This window comes from Myxocyprinus asiaticus, chromosome 37, assembly GCF_019703515.2.
Source record: "Myxocyprinus asiaticus isolate MX2 ecotype Aquarium Trade chromosome 37, UBuf_Myxa_2, whole genome shotgun sequence".
NCBI classification, from domain to species: domain Eukaryota; kingdom Metazoa; phylum Chordata; class Actinopteri; order Cypriniformes; family Catostomidae; genus Myxocyprinus; species Myxocyprinus asiaticus.
Genome location: NC_059380.1, coordinates 34372520 through 34399833, shown reverse-complemented (window position 1 = coordinate 34399833; position 27314 = coordinate 34372520). Strand labels below are relative to the sequence as shown.

Genomic DNA, 27314 nt, shown 5'->3' with positions numbered 1-27314 from the left:
CAGGATCTTCCTCTCAGGGAATATTCAACTAAGTTTTACCAACTCGCTGCTAAAACCACTATATCGGACTCATACCTCAGAACCATCTTTGGAATGGGAATATACTTTCACAGACATACAGCTCTTCCGTAGGTGGAGAATCTTTCCTCTTCGGATTATGTCCGAGCCACGCTGGACATCCATTACCCCTCGCCATTTTCGACACATGGGACAGAGAAGGTCACTCCCATCACCCCCAAGGTAACTCCTCTCCCAGCCTTCTCCCCTTACACTGTGGGTTATGGCGGGAACCCCATGCCACCACCGCCGCCTGCTTCGAAGACCAAGGAGTTTACCTCGTTATTTTCTGCACTCACTTCTAAGTTGAATGATCCCCCACTGATGTCGGTACGTAGGGCCATGAAGACCATTCAGATTATCAGTGCCCATGCCTGCCACGGTTAATGAGCCAGTGCCAATGCCTGCCACGGTTAATGAGCCAGTGCCCATGCCTGCCACGGTTAACAAGCCAGTGCCCATGCCTGCCATGGTTAATGAGCCAGAGCCAATGCCAGTAGCCTCGACCGTCCCAGAGCCAATGTCAGTAGCCTCGACCATCCCAGAGCCAATGCCTGTAGTCTCGACCATCCCTGTAACAATGCTCCCAGCTGTCCGGAAGAAGAGGAGGAGAAGAAGGGCTCCTACTCCCCAGTCACTGCCAGTGCTCACGACCACAGAGGCTGTTCCCCAGTCTCTGCCCATGTTCACGACCACAGAGGTCATTCCCCGGTCTCTGCCCATGCTCACAACCACAGAGGTCATTCCCCAGTCAGTGCCCATACTCACTACCTCAGAGGTCGTTCTCCAGTCTCTGCCAGTGCTCACGACCATGGAGGTGGTTCCCCAGTCGATGCCATTGCTCACGACCACAGAGGTCGTTCCTCAGTCCCTCCCAGTGCTCATGACCACGGTGGTCGTTCCCCAGTCACTGCCAGTGCTCACGACCATGAAGGTCGTTCCCCAGTCGCTGCCCATGCTCACGACCACGGAGGTCGTTTCCAGTCTCTGCCCATGTTCATGACCACGGAGGTCGTTTCCCAGTCCCTGCCCATGTTCACGACCACGAAGGTCGTTCCCCAGTCTCTGCCCATGCTCACGACCACGGAGGTCGTTCACCAGTCTTTGCCCATGCTCATGACCACAGAGATCATTCTCCAGTCAGTGCCAGTACTCACTGCCTCAGAGGTCGTTCCCCAGTCGCTGCCAGTGCTCACGACCATGGAGGTTGTTCCCCAGTCGCTGCCAGTGCTCACGGCCACAGAGGTTGTTCCCCAGTCGCTGCCAGTGCTCACGACCACAGAGGTCATTCCCCAGTCGCTGCCAGTGCTCACAAACACAGAGGTCGTTCCCCAGTCTCTGCCTGTGCTCTTGACCACAGAGGTCAGTTCCCAGTCACTAATGGCTCCTAGCCCCGAGCGTCCCTCGGCTCCGCCTGCCTTTGTCGAGCCTCCCTCGGCTCCGCCCTCAGAGTCTTCCATGGTTCCGCCCCTCAAGCCACCCACGGCTCCACCATCTCCAGCTCCGCCATTGGGATCTCAAGTCCCTACTCCTGCTGCTCCGCCTCTGGATCCGCCTATAGCTCCACCCCCTAAGTTTCCACCTCCTGCGGTCAAAACACTGGACTCTGTCCCTGCTCTGTGGCCACCTCCCAGGCCTCCTGACCCTGTCTCTGCTCTGTGGCTGCCTCCCAGGCCTCCTGACCCTGTCCCTGCTCTGTGGCTGCCTCCCAGGCCTCCTGACCCCGTCCCCGCTCTCACTTGCCTGAGTGTTAATCATGCACACATGCAGCTCATCATCACCCTGTTTGGACTTGCATTTAAACCTCACACTCACACTCAGTCAGCGTCTGGCCTTGTTGTAGTTTCCTTGGATACACCTTTCGCTCTGCTTCAGAGGAAAAGAACTTACCTGTATGTTAACTTGCTTGTGTATCAACAATCTGCTCTGAATGTGCAAGATAAGTGACTTTGAGAACCCTGAGTTTGCAGTATACCTACTTACCTGTGTGTAACTTACCTGTTTATCAATGATCTGCTCTGGATGTGCAAGATAAGTGACTTTGAGAAGCCTGAGTTTGCAGTATACCCACTTACCTGTGTGTAACTTACCTGTTTATCAACGATCTGCTCTGGATGTGCAAGATAAGTGACTTTGAGAAGCCTGAGTTTGCAGTATGCCTACTTTTCGGTGTGTAACTTACCTGTTTATCAACGATCTGCTCTGGATGTGCAAGATAAGTGACTTTGAGAACTCTGAGTTTGCATTATACCTCTAAATACTGACCTGCTCCTCAGTTTATGGATGTTGTGAGTCTGAAACCTGGTTTGAAGTTTATGTTTCCTGTTTTGGCAAGGATTGTACCTGAAATACTGATCTGTGGATCCTAGTGGCGATCAGTTGATCGCCTTCTGCCTATGTTCTCTGGTTTTATGAAAGACTGTGTTAATAAGACTGTATACTTGCTTGAATACTCACCTCACGCTACTTACCTGTTTTCTCTGTGTTCTGTTTAATAAACTCCCACACCTGGGTTCATCTCCAGTTCCTGTGTTGGTGTGTCATTACAAAGAGGATGTAAAGAAGAATTGTTTGTGAATTAATCAATGCCTACATTTTCACCTATTTTGCTCATGAAATAGCTACTAGACAGCCAGCAAGCTAGCATCTGGAAGGCTTTGCATTTGGCTTGTGTTCAGGTGGCCGTGGCACATAATTGACTGGAACACTGAGGTCAGAAGTGGGAAATTTCAACTCGGATATTCCCATCTCCGCTTCTTCTGGAATGCAGCATAATACCATTCATTATTCTTACCCCCTAATCAATACATAACTACTGCTGCAACCTGCATGTGCACTTGTTATGGTTTGTTTGAAACTTAATCACTTTTTTATCACCACAGTTTGCTCTGATTTTTCTTCACTGTTTTCTGCATAAAATGAAAATTGTTTGACAAATTGACATTATTTTGAATGATTATAATTCCACTGAGCATATCATAATATAGTATGTTAGTAGTTTTTACCTGGAAGTTGGGAAGTGGATGGTGAAGAGTTGATGGTAGAGTAAAATTCTGCATCTTCCTCTCCACACTGGACAACCGGACATGCTTTATCAAACAGTAGTGGATATTAAAATAATCAAACATTAAAAAAAAATGATTACCTACCGAGTCTGAACCGATCATTAAGGCAGCTTATATAAAACAGACCAAACCATATTTACTTTTATTTTAGCTACATGTTTTCTTAAATTGATTTTTTTTTTTAAACACCCTAATTCTTGCTGGTTAATGAAATCCAAATCCTGGTAAATGTCACAAAGATATTCTAAACACACTGAATCTATTATTTTCTCTCTTTTTTTCTCATTTACTGTGTGTATTGAATATATTTAAAAACATTCTCACCTCTCATCCTTAGGTTTTCCTGTGTTGAAAGAAAAACAGTCATCAAAACTGTCAAGTTAAACATTTAATCTTCCAATCTGAATGTTGAAACTGCTAAATCATATGGAAGAAATGTTTATTATGTCACAGTATCTAAGGTAAAATGTGTAGAGTGTCTGATGAACTTACTTGTACAGCCATACAAACACATACCAATGAGTACAGTTAGTAAAATTCCTCCAGCAGTTGCAACCACCACAATGTAGACGAGTGTTGCTTTGTGAGAGAATTAAAGATATGAAAGATTAACATGTACCACACACCATCTGTGTTGAGAACAATTGTACGTATATGTAAGATACTTTAATATATATATAAAGTACATTATCTTCAATATCAAAACTATCAAAATTTAACATAGCACTCAATGCTGCACAAAAAATAAATCAAATTAATATGCTTCACTACTGAAATTACTTACTTGTATTTGAGTTCTTTTTGATTTGAGGTACTTCCAAGATGAAAGAAAATTAAAGGGACCATTGATTATCATACTTTTGTATTTTGTTACTGTTGTTCAATATGCTTAATGACATAATTTTGGCTGAAAACGTTCATACATCAAACATTAACATCATGAAACTCTGCTATGGATGATGAAAACTGTAACTTTAAGGAATATATTACATTATAATAAAAAATATATATATTTAAAATGAATTTTAAGAAAGATATATATATATATTTGTGTAATTTTAAGACTCTTTAAATGTAATACATCAACTTACCTGATGTAGTATGTTGTATAGTTTCAATAGGTGTAGTTGAAAAGCCTCGCCGATGTTGATGCGGCTCCTAACCCTCGACTTATCATAATCCTTCTTTTTTAGTTTATATTCGTCTGACCTTTTATTCTTGGTCTGTTGTTGAACGTGTCGGCAGTGCTGACGAAGGTCATTGCTGACTTGGACGATCTTGCTGTAATACGTAGATCGATCACTGCCATGGAGATGAAATTCACTGAGGTGGTTACAAGAGTAGGGGATGTCAAGAAACAGATAAATTATCTGGAGTCATCGGAGAGGGAATTAGCTGCTAATCTGCTAGTGACCAAGGGGGATTTGGAGTGCGTCTGGGAGAAGCTGGAGGATTTGGAGAACCATAACCGGCGGAATAACATCCAAACTGTTGGAATTCCTGAGGACAAAGAAGGTCGGGATATGGTGAAATTCCTGGATGGGCTCTTCCCAAGTCTGCTTGAGATAACAGGCCATAAGCTGGAAATCGAGCGAGCTCACAGGGTTCTGGCTCGGCGATCCGCTGATGGAGACAGCCCCTGATCAATTCTGGACAAATTTCTGAGATCATCCGATAAAGATCTTGTGTTACACGAGGCGAGGAGTAAAGGAAGGTTTTCTTGGAAGAACCACTGCATTTTCTTGTTCCCAGACATTGCGAATTCAACAAGAGAGAAACATGATCAATTCAAGAAACTCTTACATCAACAGAATGTCGCTTTTGCACTGATGTTCCCGGCCAAATTGAGAATAGATACTAAGGATGGCCGCAAAATATTTACATGTCCCCAGCAAGCGATGTCCTTCATAAAGTCAATGGACTGAGTAAGTTATTTTGTGGTACTCACATTGCAGCCAAGTGAGCACTGAACTTTCACTTGACCGTCCGTGGAAACTGAGCACCTTTTTTGTTTCTTTTTTGCTGGTTCCGCCTAGCAGCTTGAGTTTGTTTTGTGGAATAACACTCCTTCAGGACAGTGTTGTGGATGAATCTGCACATTCTATGTGCTTATGCCTCCTATTGGTTGGAGTTTGTTTTGTGGAGTATTTATTGCAGGACATTGGAGCGATTGGATCATTTGTTGCACTCATGTAGCAGTCGAATGGGCCGGCTCACTGAACATTTATCTGACTGCCCGAGGTAACTGAACGGCTTTTTTTTTTTTTTTTTTTGTGCTGGTTCCACCAGTGGCTGGAGCTTGTTTTGTGGAGGAACACACCTTCGGGACAGTTATGTGGATGAATCTACATGTTCTTTGTGTTTATTCCGCCTATTGGCTGGAGTTTGTTTTATAGATTATTTTCTGTTGTGTAATTCTGTCTCACAAAATTTGCATAGAAACACCAGACTTGAGCAATCCGATGGCAAAGTTGTTGCGGGAGCTTTCGTAGGCGTACATGGACTGTTTGAGTTTAGAGGGATGGATGCCATTTGGCGCTGTCGTGCGCATGGTTAATGCACACATTTTTCTTTATTCTGTTTGTTTGGTTCGGGGGGAAGTTTGGGGTTTTATTGTTGCACTAATGTTGGAATGTGGTCTTTATAAAAAATTTTTGTACACACTAATATATCAAAATGTCAAATGTTAATATGAGTAAATATGATAAATAAGCATCTACAATTCAAATGTTTCAAACAGATTCAAGATAAATTAGGGATAGTCATTATTGTTTTAGCAGAAATTCAGGGGCAAAGTTTGATTTTGCCTAATATTTACGCACCTAACACTGATGATCAGGGTTTTTTATAAATCTTGAGGGGATGTTGCAAGCCGCTGGCACCCCTCATGACATAATATTGGGAGAAGACTTTAATCTATTGATGGACTCAGTCTTTTATCATAGTTAAGCAAAAATGTGTAAGCCCCCTAGAACAACATTGATGTTTCACAGGTTGTGTAAAAATCTTGGTCTTACAGATATTTGAAGACTTTTGAACCCATCTGGTAGAAACTATACATTTTTTTCATCAGTCCATAAGATTTATTCTACAACAGAGTCCCTCATTTCATCTGTTGTTGATTGCTCAATTGGAAACATCTTAGTCTCAAATCATGCCCTGGTGAGTTTAGAGGTGTTGCCACATATGGAGAAAAAGAAATCATATAGTTGCCATTTTAATGTATCCCTTTTGCAAAATCCTGAATTCCAACAAATGTTAAAGGCTGAAATCAATGTTTATATGGAGACCAACTGGTCCTCAGTATCCTCTGTGGGTGTGGCTTGGGAGGCACTTAAGGCGGTTCTTAGGGGTCGGATCATACAGTATGCCTCATTCACCAAAAAATCCAAAGCACGAGAACTTGTGGAGTTGGAAGGGAATATTAAAAGTGCCGAGGCAGAGCTGAAGTGCCGAATGTATTCTGATGGCCTCAGAGAATTGACCCAATTGAAATACAGATATAATACTATTTTGTTGCAGAAGGTGGAGTTTTGGCTCTTCAGGGCAAGACAGTCATACTTTGAGTCGGGGGACAAAGCAGGGAAGCTTTTGGATCGATATATAAAGCAGAGAGAGTCTTTTTCTACCATTCCCTCAGTGAAATCTGCTGGTGGTAAAATATTTACCTCGGCCATTGATATTAATAATGCTTTTAAAGAATTCTATCTTGATCTCTATAGTTCCACATATTTGTCTACTGATTAAGATATTAGAAAATTTGTGGAACCATTAGAACTCCCTAAACTGACGACTGAGCAAAAATTCTCTTGATTCTGAGATAACCTTGGAGGACCTTGGCAAGGTAATTCAGGCCTTGCCTACAGGCAAGGCTCCGGGGCCAGATGGCTTTGCCGCTGAATTTTTTAGATCTTATGCTACAGAACTGGCTCCAATTTTGTTAGAAGTTTATACAGAATCATTAAAGAATGGAAAGCTTCCACCAACCATGACACAAGCCCAGGTCAGTCTGATTCTTAAAAAGGACAAAAATCCAAGTGAGTGTAAGAGTTACTGTCCAATTTCCCTGATCCAGCTAGACGTAAAAATATTGTCAAAAATTCTAGCTAATCGATTAAGTAAAGTTATGACATCTCTTATACATATAGATTAGGTGGGGTTTATTCAGGGCTGCAGCTCTTCTGATAACAACTGGCGTTTAATCAGTATCATGTGGTCAGTGGCGAATGATAAGACTCCGGTCGCTGCCATCTCACTTGACGCCAAAAAGGCATTTGATATGGTAGAATGGGATTATCTTTGTATGATTTTGGAAATATATGGGTTTGGGAATACTTTTATTGGATGGATTAAGTTACTTTATAGACACGCGATAGCGGCGGTACAAACAAATGGATTGATTTCAGATTATTTTACTCTGGATAGGGGCACCCGGCAGGGTTGCCTTCTTTCCCCATTATTGTTCTGTCTTGCCCTGGAACCATTAGCAGCTGTGACAAGAAAGGAGGAGGATTTTCCAGGGGTGGTGGCGGGAGGTATGGCGCATAAGCTTTTGCTTTATACAGATGATATTTTATTATTCGTCTCCGACCCCACTAGATCTATGCCTTGCCTCTACAGAATGATTCATTCATTTTCTAAGTTCTCAGGATACAGAGTCAATTGGTCTAAATCCAAAGCTTTAGCTCTGACAGCGTACTGCCCAGCTATGGCTTTTCAGCCATGCGTTTTCCAGTGTCCCAAACAGGGCATTAAATACTTGGGCATTTTATTCACAACAAAATTGTCTGATTTAGTTAGAGTTAATTTTGACCCCTTAATAAAAAGGTTTCAAGCGATGTGGGCAGGTGGGCTTCATTACATTTATCTATGATTGGGAAGGTTAACGTTATTAAAATGAATTGTATTCCAAAATTCAACTACCTGCTACAGTCTCTCCATGTAGATGTCCCCCTCTCTTATTTCAAGCAATTTGATAGCATAGTGAAGTCCTTCATCCCAGATTACATTTCAATAAGTTACATAGGCCGATTGACAAAGGTGGGCTAGGCCTACCCAAGATTTTGTTTTATTATTATGCATTCGGTCTCAGACATTTGGCTCATTGGTCGCTTCCACCTGAGAGAGCCCCTCCCTGGTTTTGTATTGAACAGGAAGTTCTTGTCCCTATTTCGCCATAGCAAAGCCTTTCTATCAAACTAATCGGAGAAGTTAAGTTACACTCCGTTATCTCGCATTTGCACTCGGTATGGACAAAAGTGTCCAGAGTGTTTAATTCGGACATTTATTTAAATGTTGCCTCGAGCAAATGGCTGAACACCAAATTATGTATTAATAAGTCCCCTTTCTGCTGGTCAAAGTGGATTGTGAGGAAGGTTAATACGCTCGGTGACCTATATGAGAGTGGAGTGTTGAGATCCTTTGAAAATTTGGTTCAACATTTTGGGATTCACAGATCTCAGTTTTTAGGTATTTACAGCTGCACCACCTGCTCTGTACTATTTTTGGGAGTAGCATACACCCCCCTAAAGTGGCAGATACTCTGGGAGAGGTGATTACTACTTTTGGAAAAGGTAGTGAGGCATCAGTGTATTACTCCCTGCTAATTCAGAGTCTGGGGGACCAAGCTTTAACTTCTATCAAGAGATTATGGGAGAAAGATTTAAACTTGGTATTGGAGGAGGGAGTGTGGGCTAGGATTCTAAAATATGTCAAGTCTGTATCTAGAGATGCAAGGGTGTGCCTTACGCAATTCAAGATTTTACATAGATTCTATTGGACCCCCTCTAGATTGCATAGGCTTCGTCTTAAAGACACACCGACCTGCTGGCGATGCCAATCAGAAGATGGAGACACAACCCATGTTTTGATGATGTGTTAAGATCCAAGAATTTTGGTTGAAGGTTCAGAGTTCACATTTCATTTTGCCCCAGACTGGAGGATGGGGGCGGACAATAATATGGGGGATAATCATATAAAAAATTGGGTTCTGACCAGTGTTATTATAGGCAGACACCTTATTTTAAGGGGATGGAAGTTGGCTGGTGCGCCCTCATGTTGGGAGTGGTGTGCGGAGATGGGGAGGGTGGCATCTTTCGAGGAGGTGTCATGTAGAAGGCTGGTGATTTGGGATTTGTTTGATAGGAAATGTGGCAGTTATTTAGCGTTTTTGATATATATATATATATATATATATATATATATATATATATATATATATATATATATATATATTGTGTGTGTGTGTGTGTGTGTGTGTGTGTGTGTGTTTGATCTTATGTGTGACCACAGGGGTGTTCATTGGGGGTCGGGGTGGGGTTGGTGATTGGGAAAGGGTTAAATGTTGATTCAATGTATATATGTTGTGTTTTTCTGTGTTATATCTACGAATCAATAAAAAAAATTTAATCGGAAATGTGCACAAGCATTAGAATAGAAGTGGACAATGGAATCTTGTCCAAAAGTGTTTCACAGGAAATGAGACTTTACATTAGGCAAAAATCAACATCTGGAACATCCATTCAACCTGAAACCTTTGTAGAGGAAGTGTAGCAAACCATTTATCATGTATCAATCTGGAAATAAGACAATCACAAATTGTCCATATTACCAAAGTAAAAAAAGGTAATGGGCAAGTGATGATGAAATCATGATCTGACAGTGAGGGGAGTTTTCAAAAGAAGTTTCACCAGCACACTTTCACTTCACATGTATCAGCTTTTGTTATTTGTTGTAGAGAAGAGAAAAACGAGACGTGCAGTGGTCCTTCAAGTTTGACTGAGTTACAAAAAGCCTTTTGTGACCTTTTGTGCAAAACAATTATGTTGTTGTCTGAATAGCAAACTTTTGACAAAAGGAAAAAAGGCTAAATTGCCAGGGTTGGTGGTCTAGATAACTCTATATGATATGCTTCTGTGTACAGTAAATACATATGGAGCTGAGTAAACTTACAGGAACAAACTGGACTTCTTAATATCTTGAACAACTCTGTCTTTGTTCTGTTTGATAGTCAAATGGATTCAAAACTGAATTTCAACTACCACCATTAGCATTAGCATTCTGTTTTTCAATATAATATGTCCAATATTGTCTTATATGCCTCCTGTGGTGTCAGCAAGGGTGCTTTCTTTATTGTTTTTTGATAGAGGAGTGAGCCTCATTTATAAAACCCAGCAAATACTGAGTTTTAAAGTTGCAGCACGACAACATTGTGTTCATCCTTGGTTCAGGTGATGGAAAATATATATTATTAGCCTTTATAGTATTGTGTCATTCTGTTTTGGGTGGTATTTACTCTTCCCCTCATTTATTGATTGACACCACATAATTTAGGACTGTTGGGTTAGTGGGTCACAATGACACTTGCAACCACTTGTGCAAGAGAGATACCGAACGAACAATGCAGTGCCATTAATTTAAAGCATTTATGGTTGGTTTTAAAGGGGTCAGTGTACCAACAATCCACGCCCATTTCTGTGGCCTTCAAGGTCTGAAAAGAACCTACTTCATGTGCTCAGAGAAAAAAAAATCAGGTCACCTTACTTTTAGATATTAAACGTCAAGGGCACTGCTTAAACAGGGGGTTTGGTGATTGTATAAATTGATCAAACAGAGAATAGGAGAATCTTAGCAAAGAGGATCTGCTCTGAAAGGTTGCTAGGAAGAACAAAAGCAACAGACGCAGTTTGAAATGGAAGGGCTTGCCAGACTTTCTCTCTCTTTTGTAAACAGTCACAAGAAGGAGAATCTGAAACACTCAGCTGCATTAAAATATTTTTTTAATGACTGAAATGGTCCATTTGGTCCATTTACATTTTTATTTAGTTCTTACCTCTATCAAGCTTTAAAGGAATAGTTTACCCAAAAATGAAAATTCTCTTATCATTTACTCACCCTCATGCCATCCCAGATGTGTATGACTTTCTTTTTTCTGCAGAACACAAACAGACGTTTTGAAATGAATATTTCAGTTCTGCATGTCCATACAATGCAAGTGAATGGTGACCAGAGCTTTGAAGACATAAAAGGTAGTAAAAAAGTAATCCATAAGACTCCAGTGGTTAAATCCATGTCTTCTGATGCAAAATTATAGGTGTGGGTGAGAAACAGATAAATATTTAAGTCCTTTTTTAACTTTAAATCTACACTTTCACTTTTACAATCAGCCACCTACTGGTTTAGGGCTGGTCAAAGGTGGATATTTACAGTGAAAAAAGGACTTAAATATTGATCTGTTTCTCACCCACGCCTATCATATTGCTTCAGAAGATGTGGATTTAACCACTGGGGTCATATGGATTACTTTGATGCTGCATTTATGTCCTTTTTGGACCTTCTGAGTTCTGGTCACCATTCACTTGCATTGTATGGACCCACAGATCTGAAATATTCTTCTAAATATCTTAATTTGTGTTCTGAAGATGAAAGAAAGTTATACACATCTGGTATGGCATGAGGGTGAGTAAATGATGAGAGAATTTTAATTTTGGGTGAACTATCCCTTTAATCAGTTCAACCCTGACAACAGAGACTTAACACAGACTATTTGACAGAGTCAAAGCTGTACAATAAACATTCAATTTATGAAATCCGAATTTTAATAATTTGGATTACAGTGACTTATTTTTGCAACCAGGTCTCATGACAAGTTGTTATGATAGTACGAGATGGCGATATTGTAGGAATTCATACATGTTGGATTATAAAAAATGTACGACATGTACTCCCATAAACGAACAAACAAATTATGTTATTTAGTTTTTTCCTACGTTTAACCCCTAAGCCAAACCTACTCCTAACCATAAAGTCTAACCTCTTACCCAAACCCTAAACCTAACAATGATTTTAATAGGAATATAACTTTTGTGTACCACGGAAAAACATCAGGGTGTGGAACGAGGTTTGAGACGAGGAAAGCGTATAACTGGTAAATTATATACGTCAGTCATTTGTATTGCATAAATAAAAATGTAATGAGTAACCAAATTTGTTCACAGACGTTTCCTTTCTTAAAATAAAATATGGTATGAGGCTAAATAAAATTTTATGCCTGTATTGTATCAATTTGCAATTCTGTTTGTTGATTGGTTGGTCTAAAAGTCATATAATTTTGTCATATAATTTTGTAATTTCTTATGAATTATAATTAGTTGATATAAGACTATGTTGCCTTTTTGTTAAAAAAAAAAAAAAAAAATTCAAGCTTTAACTGTTTGCATCTGGATTTTTAAAGTTTTTGATTTTATTCAAACACAAATGGACACATGGTGGTTTCTCTGATGACCACATTTACAGTATAGGGTCTGGCTAAAAATTGGCATAATTATACTGATTGTTTTTATTTTACATTACAGTTATTAAAGTTAAAAAAGTGTCATTTATGTGGTACTATCATCAGCAAACTTTTGCAATAAAATTTGTGTTTTCCTACAGGTTTTCAGAACACTGCTCCTGTCTTCCATTTGTCACACATACAGATACTCCCGCCCTAAACTCACACCATTGGTTGAGACATTGTTACTGGGTTGGGCTGGTTGGTATGTTCAAACAAAGCAATGTTTTGAAAGTGCCACAATGCCACAGTGTTTACACTTTTAGGGATGTCAACTTTATAGTTGACTGCATATTAAGCTGGGATAGAACGTTTTTTTAAAATCCAAAAAATGACTTCACACATTTTGCTCATTTACAAAAATATCTACAGTGGCATGAATAATTGCCTGTTATAAGTGAAAACAAGATTTGGATTTAAGAAATGCTTTTCGGAAAAAGACTTAATGGCAGGAAACCTAAATGGCGGCACGCATGGTTGCATCGGCCACTCGTCCCTAAAACGGTGCTTTGTTACTTTTTTCTTTACGTTTGCACGAGTGATACACAGAACAGAACATTTAACATGTGTACCGGAATATTGGGTGCACATGAATATGATCGTCATACATTACTTGACATCAAAAAAGGGAAATACATCCAGATGGAGGCATGCTGAACCGCTCAATCGACAACAGACTGGACCATATAAGACTGCTTCTGACCTCCCAAAAGGAAATGAGGCTTTGTTGTACACTTATCTTCACTGAGATGTGGCTGCATGAGTGTATTCCTGACTCTGCCATTCAGCTCGATGGGCTAACTGCTTTCAGGTTGGACAGAATAGCTAACCTATCCGTTAAGACTCACGGCAGTGGCTTATGTGTTTATATCAACAATGAATGGTGTGCGGATGCGACAACTGTCTCTGCGTATTGCTCAGTACTCGTGGAGGTCCTGGCAAATAGATGCAGACCCTTTTATCTCCCAAGAGAGTTCACAATAGTGATCATCGTTAATATCTACATCCCCTCTAGCACTAATGCTAATGCTAGCGGAGCCCTGGGTGAACTGCACGAGATAATCAGCGAGCTACTGACGGCTCACCCCGACAACTTCAACAACACAAACCTGAAAACTGTACTACCAAAATTCCACAAAAACATAGATTTTTGCCACACATGGGGAAAACATGTTGGACCTTATTTATACAAACATTAAGGGTGCTTACAAGGCTGCACCCCGCCCCACCTTGGACAATAAGACAACATCTCCATTCTTCTCACCCCAACATACAGACCCATCCAAAAATGGGTCAAACCAGTTCTGAAAGAGGTGAGAGTATGGCCACAGGAAATTGAATCAGCAGTCCAGGACTGCTTTGGAAACACAGATTGTGACATTTTCAGAGAGGCTGCCACCTATGGTACCTCCGCAGGCCTGAAGGAGTAAACAAACTCAGGTACTGGCTACATTAGCAAGTGCATTGAGGATGTTACTGTCTCCAAAGCTATCAAGACTCGGGCAAACCACAAACCATGGTTCACTGCAGAAGTGTGGGCTCTAGTGAAAACCAGGGATGCTGCCTACAAGTCTGGAGATGAAAGGGCTCTCAGTATAGCCAGAGCTGAACTGTCCCGGACCATCAGAAAGGCAAAACACACCCATGCAGCGGAAATACAGAACAACTTCACAGACTCTAAGGACACACGGTGCATGTGGCAGGGTATATAATTCATCACTGAATACAAACAAACACCCCAGGTATGCAGCAGTGACACCCCCCTTCCAAATGCACTAAATGACTTCTATGCACGATTTGAGGCACAGAACACAGAACCCACAAGGAAGACAACCCCTTCTTCCAACGATCATGTCCTCTGTCTGGCCACAGCTGTTGTAGGACTACTTTGCATAGATTTAACCCACGGAAAGCTGCTGGTCCTGACAATATATCTGGCCGGGTGTTCAGGGAATGTGCTGATCAGTTGGCTGCCGTTTTCACCGACATCTTCAAGACTTCCCTGAGCTCGTCAATAGTTCCTGTCTGCCTCAAAACAACTAAGATCATCCCAGTGCCTAAAAAGTCAACTGTGTCTTGCCTCAACGACTACCGGCCTGTAGCACTCACGCCATCATTGCAAAGTGCTTTGAGAGGCTGGTACTTAGGCACATGAAAGACCACCTCCCAGACCACCTTGACCCCCTGCAGTTTGCTTACCACTCCAACCGGACCACTGACGATGCCATCTCCACTGCACTTCACTTCACACTCACACATCTGGACAGAAAGTACAATTACGCCAGAATACTGTTCACAGATTTTAGTTCAGCATTCAATACAGTTATCTCGATGAGGCTGGTAGGAAAATTGAGTATACTGTGCATGAACATCTCCCTCTGCAATTGGATCCTGGACTTCCTGACTAACAGGCCCCAGTCTGTCTGTATAGGAAAGAACACCTCCAGGGTCATCAAGCTGAGCATTGGTGCACCGCAGGGCAGTGTGCTCAGCCCTCTGTTGTTCACCCTTCTCACCCACAACTGTGCTTCCAAGCACAGCTCAAACCATATCATCAAATCTGCATATGATACAACAGTGGCCGGCCTCATCAGTAACAACGATGAGACCACATACAGAGCAGAGGTCAGTCAGCTGGTGGACTAGTGTAGAGACAACAACCTGTCTCTAAATGCTGACAAGATTTAAGAGCTGGTTGTTGACTTCAGAAGAACCCGAGTCGCCCACACTCCCCTGAACATTAACGGGTCCGCTGTGGAATGAGTTCAAAGTGTTAAGTTCCTGGGAGTGCAAATAGCGGAGGACCTTACCAGGACTCTCAACACCTCAAAAAAAACCCAGCAGCCCCTCTCCCATCCTCACCATCTTCTACCAAGGAACCATAGAGAGCATCCTCTGCAGCTGCATCACTGTCTGGTTCAGAAACTGCAGTGTCTCTGACCATAAGTCCCTACATCGGATAGTGAAGACAGCAGAGAAGATCACTGGAGTCTCCTTCCCTCCTCTCAAAGAACTCTTTGGCAAAACATTGCATCTGCCATGTGTCCAGCATCATCGCTGACACCTCACACCCATCCCGCGAACTGTTTGCCCTACTGCTGTCTGGAAAATGGTTTAGGAGCATCCGTATTGCTACTACCAGACACTTAAACAGCTTTTCTCCCCAAGCTGTTAGGCTGCTCAACTACTTACCACTACCTCCTACCCCATTGGACTGAATAAATGTTGCACTCTGTCTTCTCATGTTGTCCTAATTTGTATGTAGCATCACAGAGTCTTAGAGAAACGGTATTTCACCCCCTCTGTATACTTGTATATGGCTGGTGTGACAATAAAGCTCTCTTGAATCTTGAATTACACTAAACCTTTTTTGGCATAACATTTTTAAAAGTAGTCAGTCTCACATTGTGATAATCCAATTTCTTAAACAGTGCATATATTTAAAAGTAGGCTACAACTCCAAACATGTTATTAATTTATATAGACTGATATGTTTATACCAAGTTACTATAACATGCCATCGGGTAGACTTTATAATCAACCAAATATTTAAAGCAGTGAATGCATTATAAACACAAAGCACAAGAATCTGCACAATCTGATGACAGATTGGTCCAAACATGTAAATTGTTCACAATATTCTGGAGGTACAAGCACTGCGGGGAGGATATTGCCATGTACTGGACCAACAACTACCTGACAAATGCTGCAAATAATAATGCTCTCTGCTAGCTTTGCTATTATGCAGCATTATATGAGCATTCACTGGAATGTATAAAAAAAGACTAGAAATCTGTGCTTGTAGATTCAGCATCTCTGAAATATACATATCACAAAAATGAAAAGTTGTGGATTTTGTTTAATTATATTCTATAATTTCATGCAAGTGCAAAGAATCCACCGCCCAGAAATTCTTATAAAAAAACAAAAACAATACAACAATTCTAGTAGTAAAATAAAAAGGAGCACTTCTACTGTTATATGACTTCATAACATTTTCAATATATAGTCTCATACTATTATGAGTCCTTTATGGAGTTATGAATGTGTTCTGGCAGTTTCAATTGGTGTATGATGAATTGATCTAAACAGCCACTGTGGTGGTAGAAGACACAGGTGTTGTCGCTCTTTCTGGTGTTACTTTAGCCAATCGGTGGTCTTTGTGTGTTGAGCAGCTCTGCCCACAGAGCTGGCAGGATGCACAGCAGGAGTTGCAGCAGGGTAAGAATCGAAACACGCTCACACGCCACAGGAACCAGCCAGGAGCCCAACAGCACCAGCACATGAGAACTCCCCCTGCTATAATGCCCAGAACCACATATAGGGCTAATAGAGAGATGGAAGACTGGGAGTCTAGAAAAAGTGAAGATTTCATGAAAACGTTAATCAAGGGATGGGAGTTTATAGACTAAGACATACAATCAACATTTAAGGACCTGATAAAGTTACTTAACAAATATAGTTTTCTTCTGCCTGATCTTATAAAAATAATATGGCTGTGGCAACATTTTTGCAAAATGACATTATGTGGTTCATTACACTTATCGCTGCAGTTCCGACGTGAAATGTCCACTGTAAAAGCATGTTAAATATTCATAGAAATGAAAATTATTTTATAATTTACTCACCCTCGTGCCATCCCAGATATGTATGACTTTCTTCTGCTGAAGACTAATGAATATTTTTAGAAGAATATCTCAGCTCTGTTGGTCCATTCAATGCATGTGAACTTTGAAGCTCCAAAAAGAACAAAAAGGCATCATAAAAGTAATCCATATGACTCCAGTGGTTAAATCCATGTAAGTGTGGGTGAAAAACAGATCAATATTTAAGTTCTTTTTTACTGTAAATTCTCCCTGCCCAGAAGGTGACGATGTCCACAAATAATGTGATTTGCCAAAAACCAAAGAAGAAGAATGTGAAAGTGAAGTGGAGATTTATAGTGAAAAAAGGATTTTAATATTGATCTGTTTCTCACCCACACCTATCATATCACTTCTAAAGACATGGATTAAAACACTGGGGTCGTATGGATTACTTTTATGCTGCCTTTATGTGTTTTTTAGACCTTCAATGTTCTGGCCACTATTCACTTGGATTGTATGGACCTACAGAGCTGAAAAATTATTCTAAAAATCTTTGTGTTCAGCAGAAGAAAGAAAGTCACACATCTGGGATGGCATGAGGAAGAGTAAATGATGAGAGAATTTTAATTTTTGGGTGAACTATACCTCCTTACCTTAAACCTACAGTAAACCTAACTGAAAGTGTCATAAAAGCGAATGTGACATGAAAGATGCTATTGCTGAAGTGACCACGTAATTTTGTGGTGCTTCTATGACATTTTCGGTCACATGTCGACTCGCATGCTTTTCAGGATTCATACCACCGTCCTACCGATATACCGTCCAATTTGATTAAACCCAAACAAGCTTGTAGTTATTAATGTTATGTAAACGTTAAAATGCATCGCCTTACAAGTCATGTACTATAGTAAAAGTGTTTTGATGTCATAAGATAGCATTGTGTGAGGAACAGGGTGAAAAGTAAGTGTTTTTAAACTGATAAACTGCAGTTTTTTCTCGTGATTTGTGTGAAATGAGTAAAAGTCGTTGTTTTAGTTCCTCTAGTGTTCATTTCACCAGGAAACCGATGTGCTATGCAATGTACCAAGTAAAAAATTTGCAAAATCATTGGTATAGTAATGTGATTCCAGGTTTGTATAAAATTATACGTGTATTAAAATTTTGTCATTTTGTTTGTAATACAGATCACTTCAAAGCTACAGAATTTTTTGTTGGAAATATCCGTTTTATAATAATTTTAAAATGAATAGAAACTCATACTCAGAAATCTGATTGGAAAAGTAAACTTGACTAAAGCTTTCTTTGCAAATTCTGCCCCCTCAAGTAGTAGGGCATTGTTAAATATTTGAACACCTGTGGATTTTGTGGAGGTAATTTAGGCCTTAAAATGTGAAGCTCAATGATAACTATTTGTTCAGATGCACAAATGTGAGCATAGTGGCCGTATTTAGCAGACTTGCTCTTGAGAAGCTTCAACTCCTAGCTGATTTACAACTCACTTTTTGCAATCAATGTTTATGTGCTCCTCAATTAGCTTTGTGTCCTACACCTTTCAGAGCTCACCATTACACAGCAATAAAAATAAATATATGGACACTTAAAAAGATCTACCTTTTTCGGGAGTAGTCATTATATTTGGGTTCTGATGCATTTATGTTCCTCTTCAGGATCATTATTGTTTATCCAAAGCATATTACTGAAGTATAATTTTCATAGTTTACTACTAATCTGATATACAGCCAATGTAGTAACTTCAAACCTACAACCATAAAACCTACTACAAATAAGTGCACAGCCCGTCTAAACAAGATACAGACTCAAGTGGCTAATTTTGTCAGTGGGGTGCAAAGAAGGTAAACGACTATAATCAACTTTATCCTTAAAGTCAACAGGAAATCAAATTTACTTAGTAATTAAAAATGTGATTTCCTTAATACATGTTCCTGGCCTTAATGTGCATGAGGCATTAGTGCACATTATTCCAAAGAATTATAAAATCCCAGGAGATCAGCAGTTACAGAAGTACTCAAACCAACCCATCTGGCACCAACAATCATCCATGCGATTATCTAATCAGTCAATGTGTGGCAGCAGTGCACTCCATAAAATCATGCAGATATGGGTCAGAAGCTTCAGTTAATGTTCACATCAACCATCAAAATGGGGGAAAATATGGGATATCAGTGATTTAGACAGTGGCATGATTGTTGATGCCAGATGGGCTGGTTTGAGTATTTCTGTAGCTGCTGATCTCCTGGGATTTTTACACACAACAGTCTTTTATACAAAACTAAATTGTGGATGAGAAATAAATGCATAAATCACTGTGTTGAACAGAATAATGCACAACTGTAAGAAGATTTAAAATCTTTTTTGAAAATTACAGGGTGGACAAGTACAGGGTAGTTATGTTCATTATAAAAACAGAAAAATAATAATATTGTTACATGAATTATTGAGCCAATATGAATAAAGGATATTATCATGTCTGACATGATGCAAACAGATGGTAAGTAGAATGCTGATTATGATTTGCATCACAGTATATGCATTCATAATGTATTTAGACCCCTTCGATTGTTTCATGTTTTGTTATGTTGTAGCCTTATGCTAAAATGCTTTAAATTATTTATTCATTTTTTCACATCAATCTACACTCCATACCACATGATGACAAGCAAAACAAGGTTTCTGATAACTTTGTAAATTTATTAAAAAGAAAAAACTGAAATATCACATTGACATAAATATTCAGACCCTTAACTCAAGACTTAGTTGAAGCACCTGTGGTAGCAGTTACAGCTTCAAGTCTTTTTGGGTATGATGCGACAAGCTTTGCACACCTGGATTTGGGGATTTTCTGCCATTCTTCTCTGCAGATCCTCTCAAGCTCTGTCAGGTTGGATGGGGACCGTCGGTGGACAGCCATTTTCAGGTCTCTCCAGAGATGTTCAATTGGGTTGAAGTCCGGGCTCTGGCTGGGCCACTCAAGGACATTCACAGAGTTGTCCCTAAGCCGCTCTTGCATTGTCTTGGCTGTGTGCTTAGGGTCATTGTCCTGTTGGAAGGTGAACCTTCGGCCCAGTCTGACGTCCTGAGCGCTCTAGACCAGGTTTTCATTAAGGATATCTCTGTATTTTGCTACGTTCAGCTTTCCTTCAACCCTGGCCAGTCCCCCAGTCCCTGCCACTGAAAAACACCCTGTGACAAGGAGGAGGGCGGGGCCGGGCGTACGTAGTCACGCACTAATCAGCTAAGAGATAGTCACACGCAGCTGCCGTGTGTGTGTGTGTGTTTGTGTATTTTTGTTTAAATTAAATATTACTTTGACTGTTCAGCCGGTTCCTGCATTCTCCTTGTCCATTTTAAACCCTGTTACATTGGTGCCGAAACCCGGGACCAATGTAACAGTATAAAGAATGGGCAAGGAGGAGGCGGGAACCGGCTGAACAGTCAAAGTGAAAAATGAAGAGATCCGAATACTTTATGAATGCACTATAACATTTACTGAACCAATAATTGATAAGTCTGATCTTTAAACCATGCAGGGTCACAAAATTAACATAATGCCATATAACTTAATGCATATAACACGTTAAGGACCAATAGGCTAATGGTTGCGAGTAAAGGCGCAGTACAGTTTAGCCTACCTTTTCAAGCATAATCTCCATATATTCCACAGTATGCATACCATATCATAATTGGGGAAGAAAAGATTGACAATTAACTTATTTTGCTAATATTTACGCATGCAATTATGAACAATGAGGTAGAAATCTGAACTCAGTAGCATAAACTTTCTTCATTAATAATGCACGCTTGTTTCCTCAGTCACGCATTCTGTGTCTGCGAGGTGTTATTATAGTCATTATAATTGATTATTCAATTCTGTAATCAACACTTTGAAGTTTCAGTATAATATTGTTGCATAACACACCCCTACATACTTTAATTAAGCATAAAAAAAAACGTAATTTCATTTAAGTGTGCAAGCTTACGTTTTGGGTGGCATTTGCCCACTCTGGCACACCCGTGGCTACGCCAATGTTATGGACTGGCCACATTCTCTTCCATTATAAGTGCTTTAGTGTAACTGCAGAAACACATACTGTAAATGTGTTGCTTCGCAAATCAGCTTTCACCATAATAAGGATTCTTTATTCTGGAATTTCTGTTTAGTTGCTTTTATGAATAATTGGAGAGCTTACCAGTCACAGAGTCTGTATCAAGGAAGGCATTTGGAGTGGCACAATTATTTAGAGTGGACACTGTCAGAGTGGGCGAATTCAGCATAGTTGCCGGTTGGGTGACATGAAGCTGTGGGGACTTGGGTGTAGATAGACGACCTAAAGCTTTAAAAACAAGAACAAATATTTGCCCCAATCCTGATTTCTTCTGTTTTTGTGTATATCTCATACTAAGTTGTTTCAAAAATTCAAACAAAATCTAACATAAAACAGAGGCAAACTGAGTAAACACAAAATACAGTTTTTAAATGATAATTGTATTTACTGAAGCAAAAATGTTATCCAATACCAACCAATATGTGAAAAAGCATTTTCCCCTATCTCCACATCTATGAAACTGCATTCATAATGGGGTTCAGCTGGACTAGACACATCCAGGCCTGATTACTGCCAGCCCTGTTCAATCAAATCATCACCTAAATAGAACTTTTTCAGCAGCATGAAGTTAGGTCTCACCCACTAGCACACTATGCCAAGGTCTAAAGAAATTCCAGAAATGATGAGGGAAAAGGTGATTGAAATACATCAGTCTCGGAAGGGTTACAAAGCTATTTCAAAGGTTCTGGGACTCCAAAGAACCACAGTGAGAGCCTATCTATAAAATGGAGAAAACTTGGCACAGTAGTGAACCTTCCCAGAAGTGGCCGACCTTCCAAAAGTCCTCCAAGAGCACAGTGACGACTCATCCAGGAAGTCACAAAAAGCCATGGACAATATCCAAGGAACTGCAGCCCTCTCTTGTATCAATAAAGGTCACTGTTCATGAATCCACTATCAGAAAGACACCGGCCAAAAATGCCATCCATGGAAGAGTGGTGAATCGAAAACCACTGCTAACCCAGAATAACATTAAGGCTCGTCTGAATTTTGCCAAAACACACCTTGATGATCCTCAAACCTTTTGGGAGAATGTTCTGTGGACTGATGAGTTGAAAGTGGAACTATTTGGAAGACAGGGGTCCCATTACATCTGGTGTAAATCAAACACAGAATTCCACAAAAAGATCATCATACGTACGGTCAACCATGGTGGTGGTAGTGTGATGGTGTGGGGATGCTTTGCTGCTTCAGGGCCAGGGCGACTTGCAATAATAGAGGGAAACATGAATTCTGATCACTACCAGAAATTCCTAAAAGGAGAACGTCCGGTCATCAGTCCGTGAGTTGAAACTCAAGCGCAACTGGATTATGCAGCAAGACCATGATCCAAAGCATAGGAGTAAGTCCACCTCTGAATGGCTCAAAAGAAGCTAAATTAAAGTTTTGGAGTGGCCTAGTCAAAGTCCTGACTTGAACCCAATTGAGATGCTGTGGCAGGACCTTAAACAGGCAGTTCATGCTTGAAAACCCTCCAATGTGGCTGAGCTAAAGCAGTTCTGCAAAGAAGAGTGGTCCAAAATTCCACCACAGTGTTGTGAAACACTGATCTCCAGTTATCGGAAGTGTTTGGTTGCAGTTGTTGCTGCTAAAGGTGGCACAAAAAGCTATTAAGTTTAAGGGGGCAGTTATTTTTTCACATGGGTGAAAAACTTTTTCCAACATGGGTGATATAGGTGTTGGATAACTTTTTTGCTTCAATTAAAATATATATTTGGAAACTGTATTTTGTGTTTACTCAGGTTGCCTTTGTTTTATATCTCATTTGAAGATCTAAAACAATTTAGTATGAAAAATGCACAAAAATAGAAGAAATCAGGAAGAGGGCAAATACTTTTTCACAGCACTGTATTCAATCAAAAAATATTTTATAAACTTTTTATGATCTGTTTTTGATCTTTAACCAAATTGAAAGAATAAAAGTTAAAATAAGTTCATTTAATTTAGTTAAAGATTAGGCATACTCAGTTTAATTTCATGGAAATGTTTTCTAAAATTGAAATGAGTAAATCTTAAAAATAGGTTAAAATATTTTTTGAGTGAAGATTAATAGACATTAAAAGACATTATAATATGACTAAAAGACAAGCAGTCTGTACTGACCATTACAACCAGGGTAATCAATTAAGTCACTCCCATCGCCACAGTTGTCAATGCCTTTATCATCTGCACAAACCAGGCTCATTGGAATGCATTTCCCATTCTGACAATTGAAGAAAGGCTGTCCACTGCACTCTGATTGGTTAAAACCTGAAGAGAAAAACAACATGAAACACTGATTGCAGTTTGTTGAGTTTCTATCACACTTCAGCTTTTAGAAGAAAAAAATCCCAGCTAATGCTGTAGTGTAATTTTTTCATTGCTAAACACACTTTCTTGTATCCCAGCTTAATATGCAGACAACTATAAGAAATCCATATGTAGGCTGATTTCTCTCAAAAGTGTAAAATCTGTATCAGTGTACTGCTCTGTATGTTTGCCCTACAGAGAAACACTGGCTCAATCAATGGCATGAGTTTGGGATGAGATCACAAGTTTGTCTAACCAATAGAGCGGTCTGGTTCCGGAATACACACCCGTCTGCTGTTGGTCAAACAAAGCGATAGTCCCACTCCCAACTCACACCACTGGTTGAGTAACGTTGTTGGGGTGGGTCTAAGCGGGTCACTCAAAACAAACAGGGCTGCATTTCCCAAAAACATCGTAAGCCTAAGTAGATTGAAGAAACCACTGGTGCCAGTGGTCTCTACGATCAACTTAAGCTTGTGATGCTTTTAGGAAACGCAGTCCAGAGCAATTTTCAAAGAGCCACAGAAAGACAGTGCTTACAGTTTTTGAGAAAATTAACCTATGAATGACTAACTTATATTTGTCTCTGCAGACTCTGCGTATTAAGCTGGGATAGGAGGAAGTATTTTAAGATGGAAAAAGTTACATACTTCAGCTTTAATAATAAGTATGCATTCTCTAACCTAGCCTGAATGAGGTAAAGTCTCCAACAAAGTCCACCCTTGGCTGCGTTCCTCGTGTCACCAGACGTAGAGTTAGAAAGTTGCCAGTAGACAACACTGGTCGTGGAGGGCTCTTTCCACAAAGTGGTGGGCCAATAGGAGGTGCAGACTTATCCCGCCCATCGTAGAACTGGATGTAGGAGCCAGCATGGCAGGGGTCCTCTGGCCCCTCCCCAGTGGTTGGCTCCATGCTGAGGTCAGGGCGCGTAAGGCCAGATGACGAAGACCCCCTGGGCGATTCCGGGAAAATGGGTGCAGGGCTGTGTGGTGACACTCTAAGCAGGCTGTAGACCAGGAAGAAGCGAAAGTAGAATTGTACCTTGTCCCGGAGTGTTGCAGACTGCATGGTGAGGTGGCAATCCGTCCCTAAGGAGACAAAGTAGTACTTCCTGGACTCCTGGTGGGACTTTACGATCATGCCATCCCTCTGTATCGTCTGTCCACAAAAGTCCACAACATTCACTGTTGGATATATTGAGATGGTAATGAGACTTAAAGAGATTGTTCACCCAAAAATGAAAATTCTGTGATCATCTACTCATCCTCATGTTGTTCTAAACTCATATGACTTTCTTTCTTCTGTGGAACACAAACAGAGATTTTAGGCAGTATGTAAGTCTCAGTCACCATTCACTTTCACTTTGAAAGTAAATGGTGACTGAGGCCAATATTTTGCCTCTCTCCATCTGTGTTTCATGGAAAAAAAGAACATGTACAAAATGCATGTCTCCTAGATGAGAGACTCAAACTTCATTTAGAAACAAAATGTGTCATTGTTGTTTAGAATGAAAGAAGGAAACCAGGAATAAAAGGAAAACAGCACAAATCCAATTCAAATCTAGAAAGACCACAAGCGGGAGCTGGCTTTGCATCCCCCCCATCTGGGGTAGGAACCAAATAATAGGAAGATTTACAACCTCTCCTTGGTTTATTAGCTTTGTTTCCAAGGGCAACTAGTGGATCCGTGATGTATCACTGCCAGGAATGTCCAGAGAAACCTTCTATTGTTGGATAAATGCCAGTACCTCAAAATATTCCGTATTCATGCATCCTAAACTGAGTTCCCACAAAAATGAGCAGAAGGAGAATAGAAAGTTCCCTATAAATGTTTTAATTGGGTGGGATAAAGCACTCTGAGCTCAGAACAGACCTGGGTTCCCTCTGTAATTTCAAACTTTTGTAAAATAGCAGAGAGCGTGCCAACTCTGTGGGTAATGACACAAATGAGAGCGGGTTTTTCACCAGACTAGATGAGGATATCACTCTTAATGTAAGGTCAACTGAATCATCCTTAGCCAGATGCCTCGTCTTATAAAAGACAATGAATGAGTTTAAAATGAAAGAATAACTATATTAAATATATACAATTTGTTACAGAACATTGTTGTAATAAACAATAAAAGATATTTAAAAAGCGCTATTGTCAGTCACCCAGAAAAAAAATAGGCAAGAAGAAAATAATAAATTGAAAATATAACATATGGAAGCCAACATCAAGTAAATATGGTTATCTGAGTTTTTTTCTCTCTTACTCTTATATACTATCTATATTCTACATAGTCTCTATTATATTAGAATGGGATTATATATAAATAAACAGATACATGCATTTACTTTTTATTTTTAAACAACTTTTTAAACAGTTTTTAAAAGATGAAAAAAAAAGTAAAAAATCAGCATAATGTTAATTGCAGGTAAATCATGAAACTATTAGCTTTTTTGTTTAATGGTATTATTTTATGTTTTTTTATTATTTTTTTTAATCTAAACAACGTTGCAAAGGCTTTAAAGTAATTTCAATTCTATTCTAACTTTTTTAATTGTACTTTATTAGATTACAGCTGGTTTAAGACAAATTACATGAGATAAGCCAAATGTTTGTAATAGAGGACCCATCAGTACTCTCCCACTATACTTCTAATGCCAACACACACAAATTAAGAGCACGAGAAGAAAACTTCTTGCAAATGAGTGTCTGAGACGACCAAGTAATAGTGGGATAAATCTTGAAAATTGTGCCCCCATCACCCTACCTGTCTCAATGGCGTGATTTTGGTGTGTCATTAAGCCGAGGAGAACAAACCATCCTGACAGGTGCTGAATACATCGCACTTTGGCCATCTCGGGTGTCCAAGGCATGCAAAGCACTTGCGCCTCCAACGTTAAATGTAATTGGTCTGTTGCATTTTTATCGAGCAAAGACTACTCTCACAAAAAGCAAAAATTCCCTTTATTTATAAAGAGCACAAATAGTCCGTGTAAAAAGTGTCTTTTAATACTTTTAAGCGTGTGGTCCAGAAATATTTGTCTGTGGAGTGTCAGATGCGTCGAACATAATCCGTGTTCATCATCTTGGCTTTTGTGCCTTTAAAGCCTCTTTGTCAAATTAATGCATCTGAACTATTTCCATGACAACAGGCCCAGTGTCACGGATCTAAAGGAGGAGTCGTGCGAGACCCCCTCAAAGCTGCCCCTAACCCGAGCACCATCTAGAACTGTAGCCCACAACTCAGAGGACAAGGGTAAACATCTGTCACACACTGCCTGATTAAATTGGGCCCCACTCACAGTTGCAAAACCTGCGGTATACTCAATGAAGAGTTTGCAAAGTATCCATTTTATAAGTACGTAGACCCATGCCTTTACTTATATTAATATACAAGTTTTCTGGAATCCTTAGAATTGTTACATTTGCCTATCACAAAATAGAGCATTCCACAGTAAAACACCATCAACCATCACAAATTGTAGTGGTACTGTGATTGCAGGTTGTAAGCATCAGGACAACTGTACAAAACAGCATTCAGAATGCCTGAAATGAAGCTGCATTCAAGTAGTGGGCCCTAGTCTAAGTCCAGACCTAAACCCAGTTTAAATGCTGAAGTGGGACCTGAAATACACATTTACGCTCTCCAAAAATGACTGCGAATGTTGACATAACTGGAAAAATTAAGTTGTCTTAATTAAACATTACTTGAAATGTCACGTGGGATGGCACAGTGGGTCATTGGGTAGCACTGTTACGTCACAGCAAGAAGGTCCTGGGTTTGAGTCCTGGCTTGACAGGGCCTTTCTTTGTGGAGTTTACATGTTCTTCCCGTGTTCGTGTGTGTTTCCTCCGGGTGCTCCAGTTTTCCCCA

General features: G+C 40.2%; 1 protein-coding gene across 1 annotated transcript; it reads right to left on the bottom strand.

Moving 5' to 3' along the window:
* Window positions 1-23240: 23240 nt before the first annotated feature.
* Window positions 23241-26295, bottom strand: LOC127428024 (low-density lipoprotein receptor class A domain-containing protein 2-like). Its single transcript, XM_051676051.1, has 3 exons — window positions 26208-26295; window positions 24136-24636; window positions 23241-23413 (listed from the first exon to the last, which is right to left on the bottom strand). The coding sequence occupies exons 1-3, from the start codon at window positions 26293-26295 to the stop codon at window positions 23241-23243; spliced, it is 762 nt and encodes a 253-aa protein (XP_051532011.1).
* Window positions 26296-27314: the final 1019 nt, after the last annotated feature.

Bases quoted from the DNA above. Each gene is read 5' to 3' on its own strand.
- LOC127428024 (XM_051676051.1), bottom strand. From the start codon at position 26,295: ATGGCCAAAGTGCGATGTATTCAGCACCTGTCAGGATGGTTTGTTCTC. The intron at 24,637-26,207 runs GTAGGGTGATGG...TATATCCAACAG, and splicing joins AAATCACGCCATTGAGACAG to TGAATGTTGTGGACTTTTGT. The intron at 23,414-24,135 runs GTTAGAGAATGC...TTTTCTCTTCAG, and splicing joins CTTTACCTCATTCAGGCTAG to GTTTTAACCAATCAGAGTGC.